This window comes from Cyclopterus lumpus, chromosome 6 (genome assembly GCF_009769545.1).
Source record: "Cyclopterus lumpus isolate fCycLum1 chromosome 6, fCycLum1.pri, whole genome shotgun sequence".
NCBI classification, from domain to species: Eukaryota; Metazoa; Chordata; class Actinopteri; order Perciformes; family Cyclopteridae; genus Cyclopterus; species Cyclopterus lumpus.
Window position 1 is genome coordinate 24,362,367 of NC_046971.1, and position 16,340 is coordinate 24,378,706.

Sequence of the window (16,340 nt, forward strand, 5' to 3'; positions counted from 1 at the left end):
CTGGCAGGATTAGGATATAACTTTCTTTTTTAATATGAAAACAGACAAAAGTAAATGAATAAAGCTCAGTCTATCAGCATCAGTCCCGGCTTAGAAAAGCAATATCGCTCAAATCCCGATCCGTCAAGACTCATGGGCAACAACCAATCAGAAAGTAATTGGATGGGATCTTTCTCCATTTCAGTCCTTAACCTCAGTGAGATAGTGATCAGACCCTTTTATCAAATGTTCAAACCTTTTTATAAAAACAAAATTACAAAATAAAAATACCAGATGACGGCAGCGACATGTACATGCAAAAGAAAATGAAACGACAACACAGGAAACAAAATGTCTGATTAAAGTGATGAAATCAAAGATATTATGAAAAACATTATTTTAAAGATTACAGTGCACTTTGTGTGAGAAACAAAACAACCACACGTAAGATGAAGACAACACCAGCCTGCCAATGATGGGAGGCTCTGCGAGATACAGAAAAAGGATGAAGAGGGTCAAACGAGGGGGGGGAGGGGGAATACAAAGAGGAAGGGAGGAGACGACTATATACACACTCGTTTATACATCATACAGATATGAAAGAGGTCGTAGAGCCAGAACCAAAGCCGGCCGTACACAAAACTGAGTCTACAAGCCAAACCCAGAACCGTCATGGCACCCAATAAATAGGAAACAAAGCCTCTGGAGGCGGGAGGCGGACGGCGTCCCGTCCTCTGCTGCAGCTTCGGCCTCCGTTCAACAAACATCCCGAGCACACCGGAGGTCGACACGGAAAACAAACAAACCGGATGGATGCAGTCACAGCGAGGCCGAACTGGATGGAGATCGGACTCGTGTTGTGTTTTCGAGGGCGCAGACAGAGAGCAACCCAAACGGGACAGGGAGGAAAAAGAGGTCGGGGCAGTGACCACATCGTATGAAACATTTTGAGGGAATGAAGACGGGCAAATGTGGACGAAAGGTGCCCCCATCCCCCAAATCTCTTGTCCCTTATAGCCCCAATGCGAAAGAATATGTACAATAATTTTGTCCCATCCTTTGATGGGAATGAATCGTCCCGATAGCCTAAAATTTCACCCATGTTTTATGGCGTAATATAAATACAGCAGAACAATTCAAAACAGGTGGTGTGACAGATAGAAAGATAATATGCAACTCATCCACAGCTCCACCAGAGGCAGTGCGACCCTTCACCCTGACCTCAGCGGGGGCGGGTTCCACCGGACACACCAGTCAGTACTGAAACCGCACGCACGTTGGCTTGAAGATAGAAGTGCACAAAACAAAACCCCATGACGATGTTTGGCAAGTGTCCTTTCTTTTTTGTCATAAGTTTCAAAAAGACAAGCCCCCCCCCCCCCCCTGCAAAAAAACAAACAAAACAATAGCAGAGGATATGAAAATATCCAACTCTCAGCTGGTGATGGTCTGGTTTACAGGTCCACTAGGTTACCACCAGGGCGTGGTACAGAGAGATCCAAGTGAGGGCGCCTCTTGGTTGGCTTCTTTTGTTGTAAGTTGCAAAATAAAAAATGGCCTGTGTACTTCATTACTGTCAGGACGTAATAACCCGGAGGATTTAAAGACACAACTTATAAATATGAGGCGATCTCAGACCACCCAGCTACTGCTACACAGCTGTCCTATTAAATAGTAATGGGAAATCATCCGGATGGTTCACTGAGAACAAATGGGAAAAAAGGAACAAACGTTGCCATCGCCGTTTAACTTTCCTGCAGAGGTCCCGAAATGTTTCTGAAATGTCATCACTTGGGGTTTTCTGCATGTATAAGTTTTATATAGAAACACACAGTATATGAAAGCACAGATGTCTGGAAAAATATGTTCATTCAAGTTGATAAAAACTTTTTTTTCTTCCTTTTATGCGCGTGAACGTGTCGTATTAAGAGGAATAGGCACAGTCTCGCAACTCTTCTCCTCCTCCTCCTCTCGGAGAATGGCACCTCCTTTTCCAAAACGAAAGAGACAGAATCGGAAACCTGAAAACCGAAGCCAAAGAGCGCGAGAGGAACAGTTCAACGCGGTCGGTTTCGGAGAGCTACATAGCGGATCGGATTGGAGAAGAACTGGAATGTGAGCTGCTGTGTCCAGCCTTCATGGCGCGGGCGGGAGAGAGAGGAAGGCCCTTCCTCATGACACACCCTCAGAGGAGGGAGAGCTGGACTTGTATTTGAAAACTGAGAGCCCATGTGTGAAACACAGGGCAAACGATAAGGACAGAGAGAGGAAGGTGTCCCTTCTGTCGCAATGTCACGGCTCCTTGCATGTCCTCTGATCACAAGGTCCTTGGAGCATTGGTGACGGAGGTACGGGGGGCGGTGAGGTCCATAAAGGTTTCTCTTTTAGGAACAAAAGGGATGCTGACTACAAAGTTCCTTCCCGGCGATGGCGTCTAAAGATGACGAAGGCTCCTCCTCTGATGTAACGCGAGTCAGAGATGTTGTGGTCACATCAGGGGATGATGTCAGAGTTCCTGGTCTAACGATGGGCGACGATGGAGGCGGCATCACTACATCATTTCCATATGACGTGTCTGAGCCTGTGTGCAGTGTGTGCATGTGTGTGTATGTGTGTCTGGGTATGTGTGAGGGCCGGGGGGTTGATCACCAGGCCTCCGTGTACCGAACGTCAACGTCTTTCAGGTTGGGCAGTTTGGCCTGCAGAGACACAGAGAAACGGTGTTGAAACGTCACCCCATGTCAGATCAAAAATGTATTATTAATATACATTTTGTCTTTTTGCACTCGTATAGGTAAGTTTGTTAAGCCCATCTCAGCACTGGGAAAAAAAATAATAATTTGGTAGTTATTTTTTGCAAAAGTGGTGTCCCTGGAATTAATCTTTGACCACTTTGACACTTGAAGAACACGCTGTGAACAGAACACATACTACCCCGTAGAAATGTGTTGAAGCTAACGTGTTAGCGCACACTTGCTAACCCAAACATCCAACAGGCAAGGAGCAACATTATAATTCATCTCAAGTGTTTCTGGCTACCTAACAAAGATGAAACCTGTATTTACTCTCCTTCTATCTCGGTTTTGGTTTTTTATTTTAAGTGGTTGATTTTCTAAAGCTCCCCAAAAGTGAAGCATCTGATTGACAGGTTGCACGCTGTGCAGTCCATCACAAGGTAGCCCCGCCCTCAAGCATACCCGGCTTTTGGGTTACACAATCATTTAATGGTAATATACAAAAATTAAAAGGATTTCTCTGTAAATTGCTACCACAGTTTTTTTCAGGAAATTTGGCAATTATTAGAAAATAATTGATATAATACATCCCAAATAAAAATGTTGAACGCCTCTGCTGTGAGATATGACATATGTATTTCATCTTTTTATAGACTGTGAATATTGAGGCCCTATTGACTTCACAAGTTTCAATATCACAAATTTGTAATTTGTGATATTGGGCTATACAAAATAAAATAAACAAGTAAAATGCATGTAAATTCATCTGTCAATATAAACTTAAAAGATATAAATGCATTTTGCTTTTTGTTTTCAAAGCAGTGTAGAGTGCAGGTGGAGATGTTATTGTCAGTTAATATGATTTTACCTTGAGGTCCTCGTATGTGTCCGCTGTGAGCTTGGTGCTGTTCATATTCAGACTGCACAGACTCTTCATGGCTGAAAGAGGCACACGGTCACAATTAGCCACAATTAACGGATTCACTTACAAACACAGTTATCATGTCATTGTCGTTTTCAGGGACACACTTGTATTTTGGGTTTCTACTTTGGTTGTTCCATTCTTTTTCCTCATACTCACTGTCTGAATAACAGACCTGTAATCACCCTCTGCCTTAAACGCTCCATTTTACCACCTGTCTCTTTAAGTCCCAAGCCCCGCCTGCTCTGATTGGCTAGCAAAATATATGGCACACCGTGTTCAAAGACGCTCTGTAGCAAAGACGATGCGTTACAAGCTCCGCCAATGGTTTGAAAGGGGACACACTTCCTGTCTACAAAGTGAGCGTGGTCAAGCACTGAAAAGGTGTTCATGATATGTCATAATAATAGATAGTAATAATAAGTGTAATACATTACGTATGTTTACTTACAACTGAGAGCCAGCAGACCAGCATCGGTGACGGGGGTCTCACACAGGTTCAGAACCTGAAGACAGGCCAGATGTTCGGATAACAACCGTAACCCTGCATCCCCAAACTAAAGGAGGGAAACAACAGAGAGAGAGAGGACATGACACATCTATTAGATCAGTGGGGGGTTACTAGTGTGTGTGTCTGTGTGTGTGTGTATATAAATGGTAAATGGACCTGTACCTTTATCTCTTTACTAGTCTTCCGGCCTCTGAAAGCTCTTTAACACTAAATGACATCATTCACACATTCATACACTAATTGGAGGAGCTAAGGTTTAACCTGCACATCAGCAGTAACTAACATTCACACACAGTAGAACAGCTACGGGAGACATTGTGGGTTAAGTGTCTTGTCCAAGGACACATCGACATGGGCTAGTGGAGCCGGGGATCGAACCGCCGATCCTCTGATTGAAGGACAACTCTGCTCACTACTGAGCCACAGTCGCCCAGTGTGTGTGTGTGTGTGTGTGTGTGTGTGTGTGTGTGTACCTGTGTGGACCAGAGGTTGAGCTGTTTGAGTGAGGGCAGCTTGATGAGCTGCTCTGCACAGGCACTGGTGACGTTGGTGAAGGCCAGGCTCAGGTTCTCCAGGTTCCCAAAAGAACCTGAACTCAACAGGCGTGCCAGGTCTGCATCCTAAATGTTGACGAGAAAAAAAACATTTTTTTTTAGGTCTGCATCCTAAATGTTGACGAGAACATTTTTTTTTTTTTTTCAAAACATATTCAATATTGAATATCTTATAATGGATAAGGACAGAAAGGGTTACAGTGTGTTTTCTGTGTGAGGCAGTGAAGGCATCAGCGTGGTCTCACCGTGGACTTTGAGGGCAGAGTCAGCCGGGTGGGGCCTCCTTTCCTTTGCTGAGGAGGAGACAGGCAGAAAAGAAAGATGGCGTCTGAGCTCAATGCCTTGCAGGAACATTTTCAGACAGTAGATGGTGTGTGTGAGCAGCTGCATGCATGCTGCATTCATGTCACTTTGAGGAAAAGCGACATCCGTGATAATACCAGGTTTGAAACATGATCTCTCGCTGCTTTTAGACAAACAAATCAAACCGCACACAAGGATGACAGGAAACATTATGTCTGAATCCATGGACACCTCCAAATGGGGGTTTCTTCTTTTCATAATGTTACACACAACATTTCTTCCAGAGGATGTTTGAACTGTGCAGACAAACATGCATTATTTGTTGTTATTTATGTTATTTAAATGTTGATGAATATAATGTGTGTAGATATGTCATATATGTGCAAAAATCTACATACAATGATATGATTATGATGGATACAGAAGCATTTATAGAAGTCTTTGTAGCTATTTTCTATTTAAAGGCACATTCCCTGATTTTGTACGTAAGTGTCCTCGCAGATGAAATTAGGGCCATGATTAAGTCAGAGTAAAAAATAAATACTGTACTGGAGCCACTGGTAGGATAAACGTTCTTATGTACCAAGCTGCCCCATGTGCTCCTCGCTGAGTGTATGAGCCGCCTGCGTTTACGCTCAAGCGTTCTCAAAGTGTTCCGCGGCCGCTTCCTGCGCCGGCTACGCCAACAGCTCGGTTCTGGTGGCGATGACTCAGCGTGTGAAGCATGCAGACAGAGCTGAGAGGGGCCCGGTTCCTGTTACTGGTCTGGTTTCAGGGCCAGATGAGCTCTGGGTCTTTTCATGATGTCCATGTTAATTAAAACATATAAACATGTTTTGGCTAGAAATAAAAATACAGCTATGAAACTGAAAACCATATGTCTCTTTAACACATTGAATACTAGAGTTACTCCAAAGGACTGAGGTATGGTTGCTGTTTCAGTATTTAGATTTGTGCCTGGACTTAGAACCTTGATCTGAAAGCTTCTCAGGTACCACAGGACCTTTCATGATGTGAGTGCTGCTGGGCCTTCCCTGTTTGTTGGATCCTACAAATGGTTTAGGCCTGAGCCAAAAATAAATCAATGCTACAAACGCATTCAATAGATGAAAGAACAAAGCCCCAGTACGTCTTTGGAGTAACTAGTATGTCATGTTGGTACAAGGAGAGAGGGTTCTTCCTGATGTGTCTCAAAGAGAACACGGCTTCACGCGCTGGAGACGCGAGGCGGGGTTCACGGCCTTCTTCATGGACGCTACATGTGGAGGAACCTCCGGCGCGGTGATCAACGTGGAGCGGCTCCACTGCCCCCCCCCCCTCGGACTGCCTGAGTCATCCCCGTGCAGCCCATGTTGGAGTTGTTCACGTCTTCCCTTTGCTCTCGTCCCATCCAGCGCATGCTCGGTTCTGAACTTCTGGGGCCTTTTAGCAGTTGCTGTTTTGGAATTGTGGATTGAGAAGTAGGTCACGAGGACACGAGAATATCTGCTCATAATGAGAAACTGGTGATTTGCTTTTTTCCTGCAGAGCCTTCACGCCGACAGGCTGAACGCAACAGAGACGTGGGACGGACTGGAACAAGACGTCCTGAGTCCAGATCTACGAGAGCTGCAGGGGTGCCAGAGAGTACAGCACCTTGTTCTCTTCAGGCCTTGCTGTACCTTATAAAGTCCTGAGTGTGTGTGTATGTGTGTGTGTGTGTGTGTCGGGGTGGTAACTCACCAGTTCTTTGAGCTCTCTCTGTCGGTCGCAGAGCTGCTCGTACATGCGGAGGCCCACCTGGGTGCTCTCCAGGGTGGAGATGATCTGCAGCTGGGTGTCTTTGTTCTCGATGATGTTGTACTCCAGCATCAGACACAGGATCTGCACACACGAGCAAACCAACACACGCTCACCGTGAGGCCTGAGGAATACGTGTGGAAGAGGTGTCCTCTAGAGGAGTTTGGTCAGGTCAAAACAAAGCCCCGGTGAGGTCACAGTGATGTCATCGGGGCGTCTTGTCTTGAGCACACAGACTGCAAAGGTTAGATCAGGAAGCCTGTGTGCAGCAGGCAGAGAGGAGCACGTCTCCCCTTCAGTCCTTCTAACCTCACTTTAACCAGCTGTGCTACTAGAACCAGAACTGAACAATTATCCGATTCATTGATTTGTCAACCAACAAACATTTATCTGTTGATCGATCAATTAATTACAGTCTGTATTTTTCTGCAAAACTGACACACGGGTGTGCAGTCTCCAAAAGGTGAAGCTCTGGTAATCTGAGATGGACATTGTTCACTATTTACCTGACATTTTATGGACGGAACATAATGGAGAACATAATCGGCAGATGAATCTATAGTGTAAATATGTTCTGTATTCTATTGTTACAACGTATACTACTGCTTCAATAAAAGTACTATATGCTTAAACATAAACACAACAGATGTCTTCTATGATGACCGCACACGCCACCCATCCATCCATCTCTTATGCACACTCACACTACTGATTACAGCATTACAACATTCTTAATGAACAAATATGATATTTCAATGAAAAAAGAATCAAACTTTGCATGAGACTCTGGGGTCTGAAGAGGTTGCGAATGCTCTGTACCTCCACCATGGTCTGGTTTCCACGCAGGGCCAGCAGCATGCAGGGACCCAGCTTGTTTTCAGCCAGCGAGAGCAGGAACTTCTTGGTCTTGTAGCAGGAGCCCATGAGGATATGAACCTGGAGGAGAGCTACACATTAGCAACCCTGCACTGATGGTACCATCTGACTCTCCGTGTGTCCGTACACTCACCATGCTTGCAAACAGCTCTCCATCGTCATCACAGGCCACGCCTCCCGGACTGTAGAGCTGGAACCAGCCGTCTTTACCTGAACGCACGCTGAGTAGACAGGAATGCACCTGGAGAGAAATAAACCACATGTTTCTGTTGGTGAATCCCTCCATAAATCTCCTCTAAGCTCTGCTCCGAGCTCTGAGCGGTGGTGAACATGCTCAAACTCACCTCCTGCCTCGGGTCCTCTGCAAACCTCTGGATGACATACTTCAGTTCCCTGTTCAGACAGAAGCATTGAGACACACATGTCAGGTTGATTTCTAACTGGAATCGTACTGAATCTGTGAAGGGCGGCGTTTGGTGTCGGAGGTACGTACTTTGTGAATTTGGCGTGAGCAAGGGCCCTGGAGAGAGAGGGAGGAAGACAAAGAGAGACGTTAGAGCCCAACACACTCCGAGACGAGCAATACGAGGGAACAGACGTGTTCCTGTTCATTCAGAAAGGCCTTTCTAGCAGTGCAGAGGACCAAGAGGTCCGTGCAACTTTCCCCCCTCTGCGCTGCCTTTTACAGGACGTCGAGCTGATGACAACATGTGACTTTCTATTGATCCGGTCAACGGGTTCAGAGGCACACAAGACGAGAGCTCGGGAACTTCTAGGAATTGTTTGTTGCGTTAGATGACATTGTAACCATCCCCAGAGGGGGAGTCATTCTAATGATTTTAGCAGCAGTTGTACGATGTGGTGATACCGGCTACATATCAGGTCAGAGGAATGGATACACCGTTTGTAATCCCTCCTCATGTCGTGCTCTGTGTTCCAACTCTTCATGAAGCTCACATGGTGTGCACTGTATAAGGTTCAGCCGGGGCTGGGCAACCCTTCGTATCAAGGGTTAGGTGAGCTACTACAGGATCAAGGGAAAATAAATATTCAGCTCCATATCAGACATAATTTATGAATGTAATTAATAAAACAATTAGAAATCAAATGTATAATTTGACATTTTGTTTCTTGCCAAGAGTTAAGATGAGATGATTGATGCCACTCTCATGCCCGTCTGGTCATTATGAAGCTGCCGGTTAAATTAGCTTAGGACAAAAAAGACTAGAAACAGTAGGAAACAGCTAGCCTGGCTAATCCACCTCCCAGCGCCCTACAGCCATCAACTGAACACCCTTTATCTGTTCAAAAGGAATCCAGATACTGTTAGCCTGTCATGTGCCAGACTGGAAACCTCCTGTAGTCTCTGCCAGTTGCCTGGTAACCTCTCCAAATTAAAAAAAAACACTTTGATAACCACAACATATTATTTTTCAACGTTTCCACAGTTTTTGTACAGATTAAACTGACAAGATACAAGATGTGAATTAGTGAGCTTTAGAGGGGCTTTGTTACCTTTGGACTGAACCAGCCCCTCCCCTCTTTCCATTTCCTGTCTCTTTCCTGTTTTTCTTTCCTGTCATTATGCTAAGCTAGGCTAGCCAAGTGCTGGTAATCTTCTCATCAAGACTGCAAATAAGCAGATTTGCCAAAAGAACTTGTCCTTTTAAAACCACAGGGGGGATCCCTATCTGCAAAACATTCTGAGCATGAAGACATGAGGAGAAAACTAGTTCCCTAGTAACAGATGTACGGAGTGTGTTTCTGCATGTGTGTGTGTGTGTGTGTGCCTCATGCATTGATGTGACTCATTATATCCTCGGCTACAGGGTGCTGGGGAGTATTGTTGCCTTTCTTAATGACGCCCGAAGCCATCGGCCGGGCAACAGTGGCGCAGGTGAGCAACAGGTGCGTCCCAGTGTTAGAGGAACAACAAGTCGTCCACCAGCCATTAGCCAGCTAATGAAGCCCCGGATCAGCCGGCCACTTACGAAAAGGAACCCGGGGCAGTTTACAGCCAATTAGGGTGGGCTCTCTGGGGAGAGACAGAGGCGGCCCCCTCCTGTTCACGACCCCCAGAGGTGTGTTGAGGTACCTCACCCACGTCAGAAGCCAGGCCCCAGAAGGACCCTCCTACAAACATGTGCACACCCCCAGAGACAGTGATGTAAGGGAGGGGAAGAAAATGAGGAAGGAGGGAGTCGGAGGGGAAGGACGTCAGTGGTCACAGTATATGATTATGGTTATGGCTGTTTATGGACTGGTTTCAAAAGGGCTCTATTCCGCATTTCCCTGAAACAGCCTTTCGGCTTTCAGGAGACACTGAAACAGAGCATACTACTAAAACTACTGCTAACTGCAACATTACAACTTGTTTCTGATTGAAAGCCTGTGAACAGTCTGAAAAGTCTGATTCTCTTCCTTTTTCTAATGTCTTCCATTTGAACACGTCCCTTATCAGTGATTGTGGACTAAGGTTCTGAGCGCGGACGTAAACTCAGTACTGGGTCTCACTGCATCCTTTGTGGACACAGCAGAGAGCTGTTGAGCGTGTCTCCAGCTTTAGGTTTCAGGGTGTCCAACCTCTTTTGGGACCCTCAACACCTCAACCCTGGTCAAGAAGGCACACCAGCGTCTCTTCTTCCTGAGGAGACAGACGAAGATACACATGTCTCCTCAGATCCTGGTGAACTTCTACCGCTGCACCATCAAGAGCATCCTTACAAACTGCATCACAGTTTGGTATGTGAACTGCTTCAAACTACTGCAGAGGGTGGTTAAAACTGCCCAACGCACCACCGGAACTCCACTCCTTGACACAGAGTCCATCCACGTTGAGCGCTGCCTGCGGAGGGCACGTAGCATCGTCAGGGACCGCAGACACCTGCCACATACTGTTAGCCCTCCTTCCCTCCAGGACCAGCAGGCTCAGGAACAGTTTCTTCCCCTCAGCGGTCAACACCCTCAACTCTGCACCACGTTGACAGCCCCACCATCATCGCCAACCTCTCCCCCATCACACTTGCACCTTAATTTTTACATATAGACACTTGCACCTTAACTTTACCGTTTATACATAATGTTTATATATATTTATACATATCCACTCTATATTATATCTGCAGTGCAGTTCTTTGTAAATATACTGCTTTCTTTGCACTGCTCTGGTCAGATGCTAACCAACATTTCTTTGCCTCAGTACCTGTACAATGACAATAAAGTTGAATCTTATCTTATATACACACACCCACACATCTAATATGTGTCTGGGTTGGGTTTGAATAGCATTGTTGGCTACAGACGTGTGAACAGCCACATTGGCGTCTTCCACATCTCCCTAAAAGAAAAGAAAGACATTGGAGCTATTTCACTGTTCTACTTTGGTGGGACCTACTGGACTTAAGTTCAATTTTGAGGTACCTGTAGTTCCTTGATAATAATTAATACTATGGTGTCGTAAATATGTATTAACATGCTGTTCACACATGAAGGCATCCGTAATCTTTTGTGTGTTTGGAGGAGAATATTACCTGTGAAACACTGGTTAAATGTAAATAATTACACTTACTCAAATACGTAATTATTTACTTGTGTACTTACAGACAAAACATGTGATGTGTATGAAATTGTTAAAGCTTAAACTATCCAGCAGTACATAAGGAAGATAAAATGAGCTCCAGCTCAACCAGCTACAACACTAAATATGAGGAAAGACACACTCACACAATCACGCACGCACACACCTGATCTCCTGCTGGAGATAATGACAACGCAACATAAAATAATATAACTCCTAAAGACATTCAGCTGCATAATAATAACTATTACTTGGGGTACACATTTTCAAAAAGAACTTTGCACTTTCAGATTTGGAGATTTACTTCTTCTATCATAAAACTGTGGTATTATTACTTTTACTAAAGTATAGTTTCTTGATATTTCTCTCTCAGACTGTTAATACCTCTTTTTCAAGTACGCATTTCAAAAAAATGCAATCGCTACCTCGTGTGATGTGAAGTGTGTGTCTGTGTGTGTGCGTGTGTGTGTGTGTGTGAGAAGACTCACTCTTTTGGGAAGGGGATGGGCTGCAGCAGGCTGGCGAGAGCAGGTCTCCAGTCATCGTAGTCCGACCTGACAGAGACGGCCGGTTGTGAAAAGAAAAGGAAGGAAAGGAGACGCTAGTCAGTGAGTCAATGTAAAGAGGAGGGTGCAGCCTGGAGAACACGAAGATGAAGGAGCAGTTGAAACACGAGCAGCGACGAGATGACGCAGGCCCACGGCGTGGATTCAACAGAAGCTGGAGCAGTGGCACATTACTGGGAGTTGAGTAACAGCATCACTTTTTAAGCCATCACATTTGCATCTTTACTACAGGGGCCCAACCGGTTGGGTGTGTTTTCCTAAGTCTTTCATGCACAGCTGTCAGTACCGTCACTGGGCATGTGGACAGTTAAAGAGTGAAGCAGATTTAAGAAAACTGAACATATGTTATTTCTTTAAAGGAGCCCAGAAGCCTGAGACTCTTCCTCAGACAGGTGACTAACACTGTTTGCTCAGCAGTCATGCAGACGGGACCAGACTCTTCGTTGTGGAGGCAGAAGACAAACCAGAACAATGCTTATGGCAAATCGACATAAAATAGTAGTGTTGCTGTCTTAAATGGCATAAATCACCAAAGTATTGGGAGGTAGATGTTCACTTGTGCGGTGACTTGGTGACAGGCCTAAGAGGTGGATGACGATGGAAAATGCATCATCACTGTGTTAAAAAGCAATGGAAGTGCAACTAACCGATTTACCTCCACATAAGCCCTTTAAAAAATAAACTCATTTCAAGCACATTGCTGTGTGATCTCTACTTTGCTCCTCTCCATCGGGTGTGACATGAACTCACATCAGTTAAAGTCCATCTTAATTCAAGGGGGTGGTAGTGCTGTGCCAAACAATCAGTGTAGTAGCAATTCTCACCAGCAAAGGGCCAGTCTGTAGCATTTTGGGGGACCTATTAGCAGAAATGGAATATGATTTTTAGAACTATGTTTTCATTAGCGTATAAATCACCTGATACTAATAATCTTAATTTTCTTGCCTTGAAATGAGACATCTACATATTCATCTCTGTATAGTCGCTAGACTTTAAGCTGCCAATCGGGGTGCCATTAGTACTCAGTGTGACCTGTAAACTCACAGCATCTTGAGGATGAGAGCGAAGCAGCCCAGCACCCGGTCGGCCTGCGCTGGCAGCTGGATGGACAGAATGTTGACGGCTGGGCTGACCAGCAGGCAGTCAATGAGATTGGGCTCGCTGTCGCCCCCTGACGGCCCGCCCTTCCGCCTGGTGTTGGCCGAGTTGTTGTTCCGCTCCAGCTCCACCAGGATCTCGCTGGAGTTGACAACGGAGGGGGGAGGGGAGAGGGGCAGGGTGGGCGTTGGGGAGAAGGGAATGGATGGGGCAGGGTTTGAGGGGGCAGAGGGAGGTGGCTGAGGGGGGCTGGGGTTGGCGGAGAGAGGCAGGAGGGTGGCAGGAGGCGGCGGCGGCGGCGTCGGAGGCTCGGGGCGCAGCAGACGGAGCGGCATCGGGGGTTTCCGTTCATTCTGCTGCTGGCAGCCGTTTCTGATCTCCTTCAGGCTGGGGGAGTTGTCCCGACTGCAGGGGGGGGGGGGGGGGAATAAGGGGAAAGGTGGTCTATGATACAAATCCTATATTCAATGCAGGAGTGTACAGTACAGCAGTCAATGTCAATGGAAGTATGAGCAAGAGAAGTGTAATGACAGTAGGGAAAGACAGAAGAAGTGACATCAAGCATCCAGGAGACGTGGTCACCAGAGAGACAGGTTCCTTTGTGTGCTTAAGGCTCGGAAAAAAGGACTAAGAAGGATCCTCTCTGGGGCGACGCTAGCTAAGGAGATGACGCTAATGAGTCAGGTTAGCCTAAACCTGCACATCTTCAGTCAACACAAAGCTCCTGCGGGACACACAAGAAATTAACAGCAGCATTCAAATATAATCCCTGGAACCAGGCCCTACACAAAGCAAACACGCTGTGACTTTCTAAATCTCCAAACTTGTTTGGTTTCACTCATGTAACATGGCATATGTAAATCTGTTAAAACAAAAATCTGTTGGACCTTGTATGGCACTGTAGAGTTATTGTTCCTTTAAAAAAACAGAAACACGTTGGGACTTAGTTAGTAATTAGCTGAGGCTATAAATGGCACAACGTGGTCTGATGACGGGACGGTATCTGATCTGCTCTACCGGTAACATCTGCAGATTACCGTTTGTACAGTTTCCTCATATTAGTCTGGCAAGATGTGGGAAATTACCAATCGCGTGTTTGTCCAATCAATGTCAAAAGAATGACCCTTTGACCACAACAGCTGAACAAACAGGTACTGTGGACAACGATGGCTGCTGTGGCTGAGCTTCTTTCTCACAGCACATGTGTTTGCAGTAAGTGTGTACATCTGGTCATCATAAATCATAAGCTCCCCCTGCACTATTAAGATGTTTGTCACTTTAAGTCAAGAAAGTTGCATTTTGGTGTAAAATTGTTAAAAGTAACACGAGTGCTGTTTCTCTTTGAAGGTGCCAGGATGCTACCTAGCTAGCTAGAAATGGAAAAATCAGATGTGTAATTCATGGCAAAGGCCAAAATGTCTCCTCTCTATAGAACAATGACACATTGGTTCCCTATCAGTGCCACTTTCACGATGCAGTTCTGTCTGCCACCGGCTACGGTCTCCCAGGGAAAGGAACGCTCACTTACAGTAGGCCTACAAAGAGAGCGTCAACCTCTATCAAACAAATCCCCATTAGCTGGCCACAGCTATCTCCAGTTACCAAAAAATGTCAATGGAGGTTCTTTGAACTTACTGTCCCCAGTAGCTGAAATGGCGTGGAACAACCGGAGTAACAAAGTGTGTCCTGTGTTGAACATTTGTGGACAGCAGCGCCAACAACAATACCATTTGGTTCTGGGGAACAATCTTGGTTATCATTACAGACCTCAACCAGGTGTGCAGGTTGTTCTTACGTTATCTAATGGCTATTGACAGAGGTTTAACAAGGTCAGTAAATCAATACGCTTCTGTCCCGTCAAAGTGAGGCGTTAGACAGAGCACATCAACATCACAACAGAGGGAGTCATCTCTAGCATTAGGACAACATGAACACACTCACTGTCAGGAAAGAGCACACATTGACTCAGGTAGCCATTTTGTACACAAGCAGTGAGGCAGTGTGAAGCCCCAGGGGAGCTGTAGCTCCTCTAGCCTCCCGTGTGGCTGACCTTCAGGCCCGACAGATCTGAGCTGCTCAAACTGCAGCGGTCAGATAAACAAGATGTCGAGACATGAGTGGAAAGGTAAGTGAAGGAGGTGAGGCAAGTTTACAAACTCCATCATGTTCTCGAAAAAGACTCTCTCTGTGTGTGTGTGTGTTTGTTTGTTTGTTTGTTTGTTTGTTTGTTTGTTTGTTTGTTTGTTTGTTTGTGTGTGTGTGTGTGTGTGTGTGCGTGCGTGCGCGTTGACTGACCTGTTGATGAACTCCTCGTAGCAGGAGTAAATGGCGGCGAGACACACTGCCACCAGGTTTGGCAGGACACGTGGGTGAGGGCACTGCCCCGTTGGCCCGTGCATGCTGCAACACACACGGGTGCAAGTTAGATACCATGGCAACTGTCTGCTGAAAGTTCAGCATCAGTCACACACACCATCACCTCATGCTGCTTTAAGTATGAGTAATGGAGAGTCTAGGTGTTGTTAGTCTTTCATCCCTGAGAAGAATACAGTTTGAGATAAATATGTGATGCACCAGGGGTCATTAACGTGTGTCTACATGTCTTGTGGGACGCGTCCACACAGAGGCGTGCTGTTGGAAGGTGTCTCACCTGTGGACAAACTTCTTGACGACCTCCATACCAGCATTCAGCTCGTTGAGAGCCAGGATGTACTCCTGAGTGAAGAGACGCAGTCGAGGGCACTTTCCAAAATCCTGCCAGAGACGCACAATTCACATATATCAACCGAACCCAAAAGAGAACACAGAACTGGAGGATTATGCCAGAAAGGTAGCGGTTTCCACTTCAGGACTTTAAGGTTTTAGACTTATCAGAAGGTATTTATTGTCCTACAACACTTACAGAATGTAGCGACTTACATGTAAACAACCAAGAACATGGAATTGCGTGCAATGAACTGGCTAAATAGTAACCGATTCCTAGTTCTATGACTCTGTGCAGCTCCCGGAGAGAGCTGTTCTCACCATGTTGTGTTTGAGGATTCTCTGGACCACAGGAGTGAACACTTCGATCACCACCATGGACCGCGGCCGCTCCCGACAGTGCTGCAACACACAGCCATGACCATCAACAGGAAGCACTTTGAAACGATTAAAACCATTTCTCTTCATTACAGAAAGTAAATGTCGTTCTGCGTTGTTCTACTTTGACACATGGGCTTACCTTACAGAAGAATTCACACAGGTCAGGTGGTGGGTGGTTGTTTTCCAGAAGAGGAGCAATGGCCTGAGCACACACAGAGACAGATGATTATTTCTATATCCTATCTCTCTTATTTATCCTGGCTGGGAGCCAACAGCATAGATCTGAGCTGTCAGTTGCAGGACGTTTGTAAAATAAAGCCCACAAAGAGACTATGCATACACCAGAACCACTCTCA

The 16,340-nt window shown here is 45.8% G+C and overlaps 1 protein-coding gene across 1 annotated transcript in view; it reads right to left on the reverse strand.

Moving 5' to 3' along the window:
* Window positions 1-9: 9 nt before the first annotated feature.
* cmip (c-Maf inducing protein) overlaps window positions 10-16,340 on the reverse strand; it is a 38,392-nt gene continuing 22,061 nt past the window's right edge. Inside the window, exons 6-21 of the mRNA XM_034534024.1 lie at window positions 16,124-16,186; window positions 15,925-16,005; window positions 15,551-15,654; window positions 15,196-15,300; window positions 12,847-13,305; window positions 11,725-11,790; window positions 8,153-8,179; window positions 8,004-8,052; window positions 7,793-7,900; window positions 7,603-7,719; window positions 6,727-6,867; window positions 4,947-4,994; window positions 4,621-4,767; window positions 4,088-4,193; window positions 3,583-3,653; window positions 10-2,678 (exon numbers count right to left, since the gene is read on the reverse strand). Of these exons, the coding sequence (XP_034389915.1) occupies window positions 2,625-2,678; window positions 3,583-3,653; window positions 4,088-4,193; window positions 4,621-4,767; window positions 4,947-4,994; window positions 6,727-6,867; window positions 7,603-7,719; window positions 7,793-7,900; window positions 8,004-8,052; window positions 8,153-8,179; window positions 11,725-11,790; window positions 12,847-13,305; window positions 15,196-15,300; window positions 15,551-15,654; window positions 15,925-16,005; window positions 16,124-16,186 (1,746 nt within the window). The 3' untranslated portion in view covers window positions 10-2,624. The remainder of the gene's footprint in view (window positions 2,679-3,582; window positions 3,654-4,087; window positions 4,194-4,620; window positions 4,768-4,946; window positions 4,995-6,726; window positions 6,868-7,602; window positions 7,720-7,792; window positions 7,901-8,003; window positions 8,053-8,152; window positions 8,180-11,724; window positions 11,791-12,846; window positions 13,306-15,195; window positions 15,301-15,550; window positions 15,655-15,924; window positions 16,006-16,123; window positions 16,187-16,340) is intronic.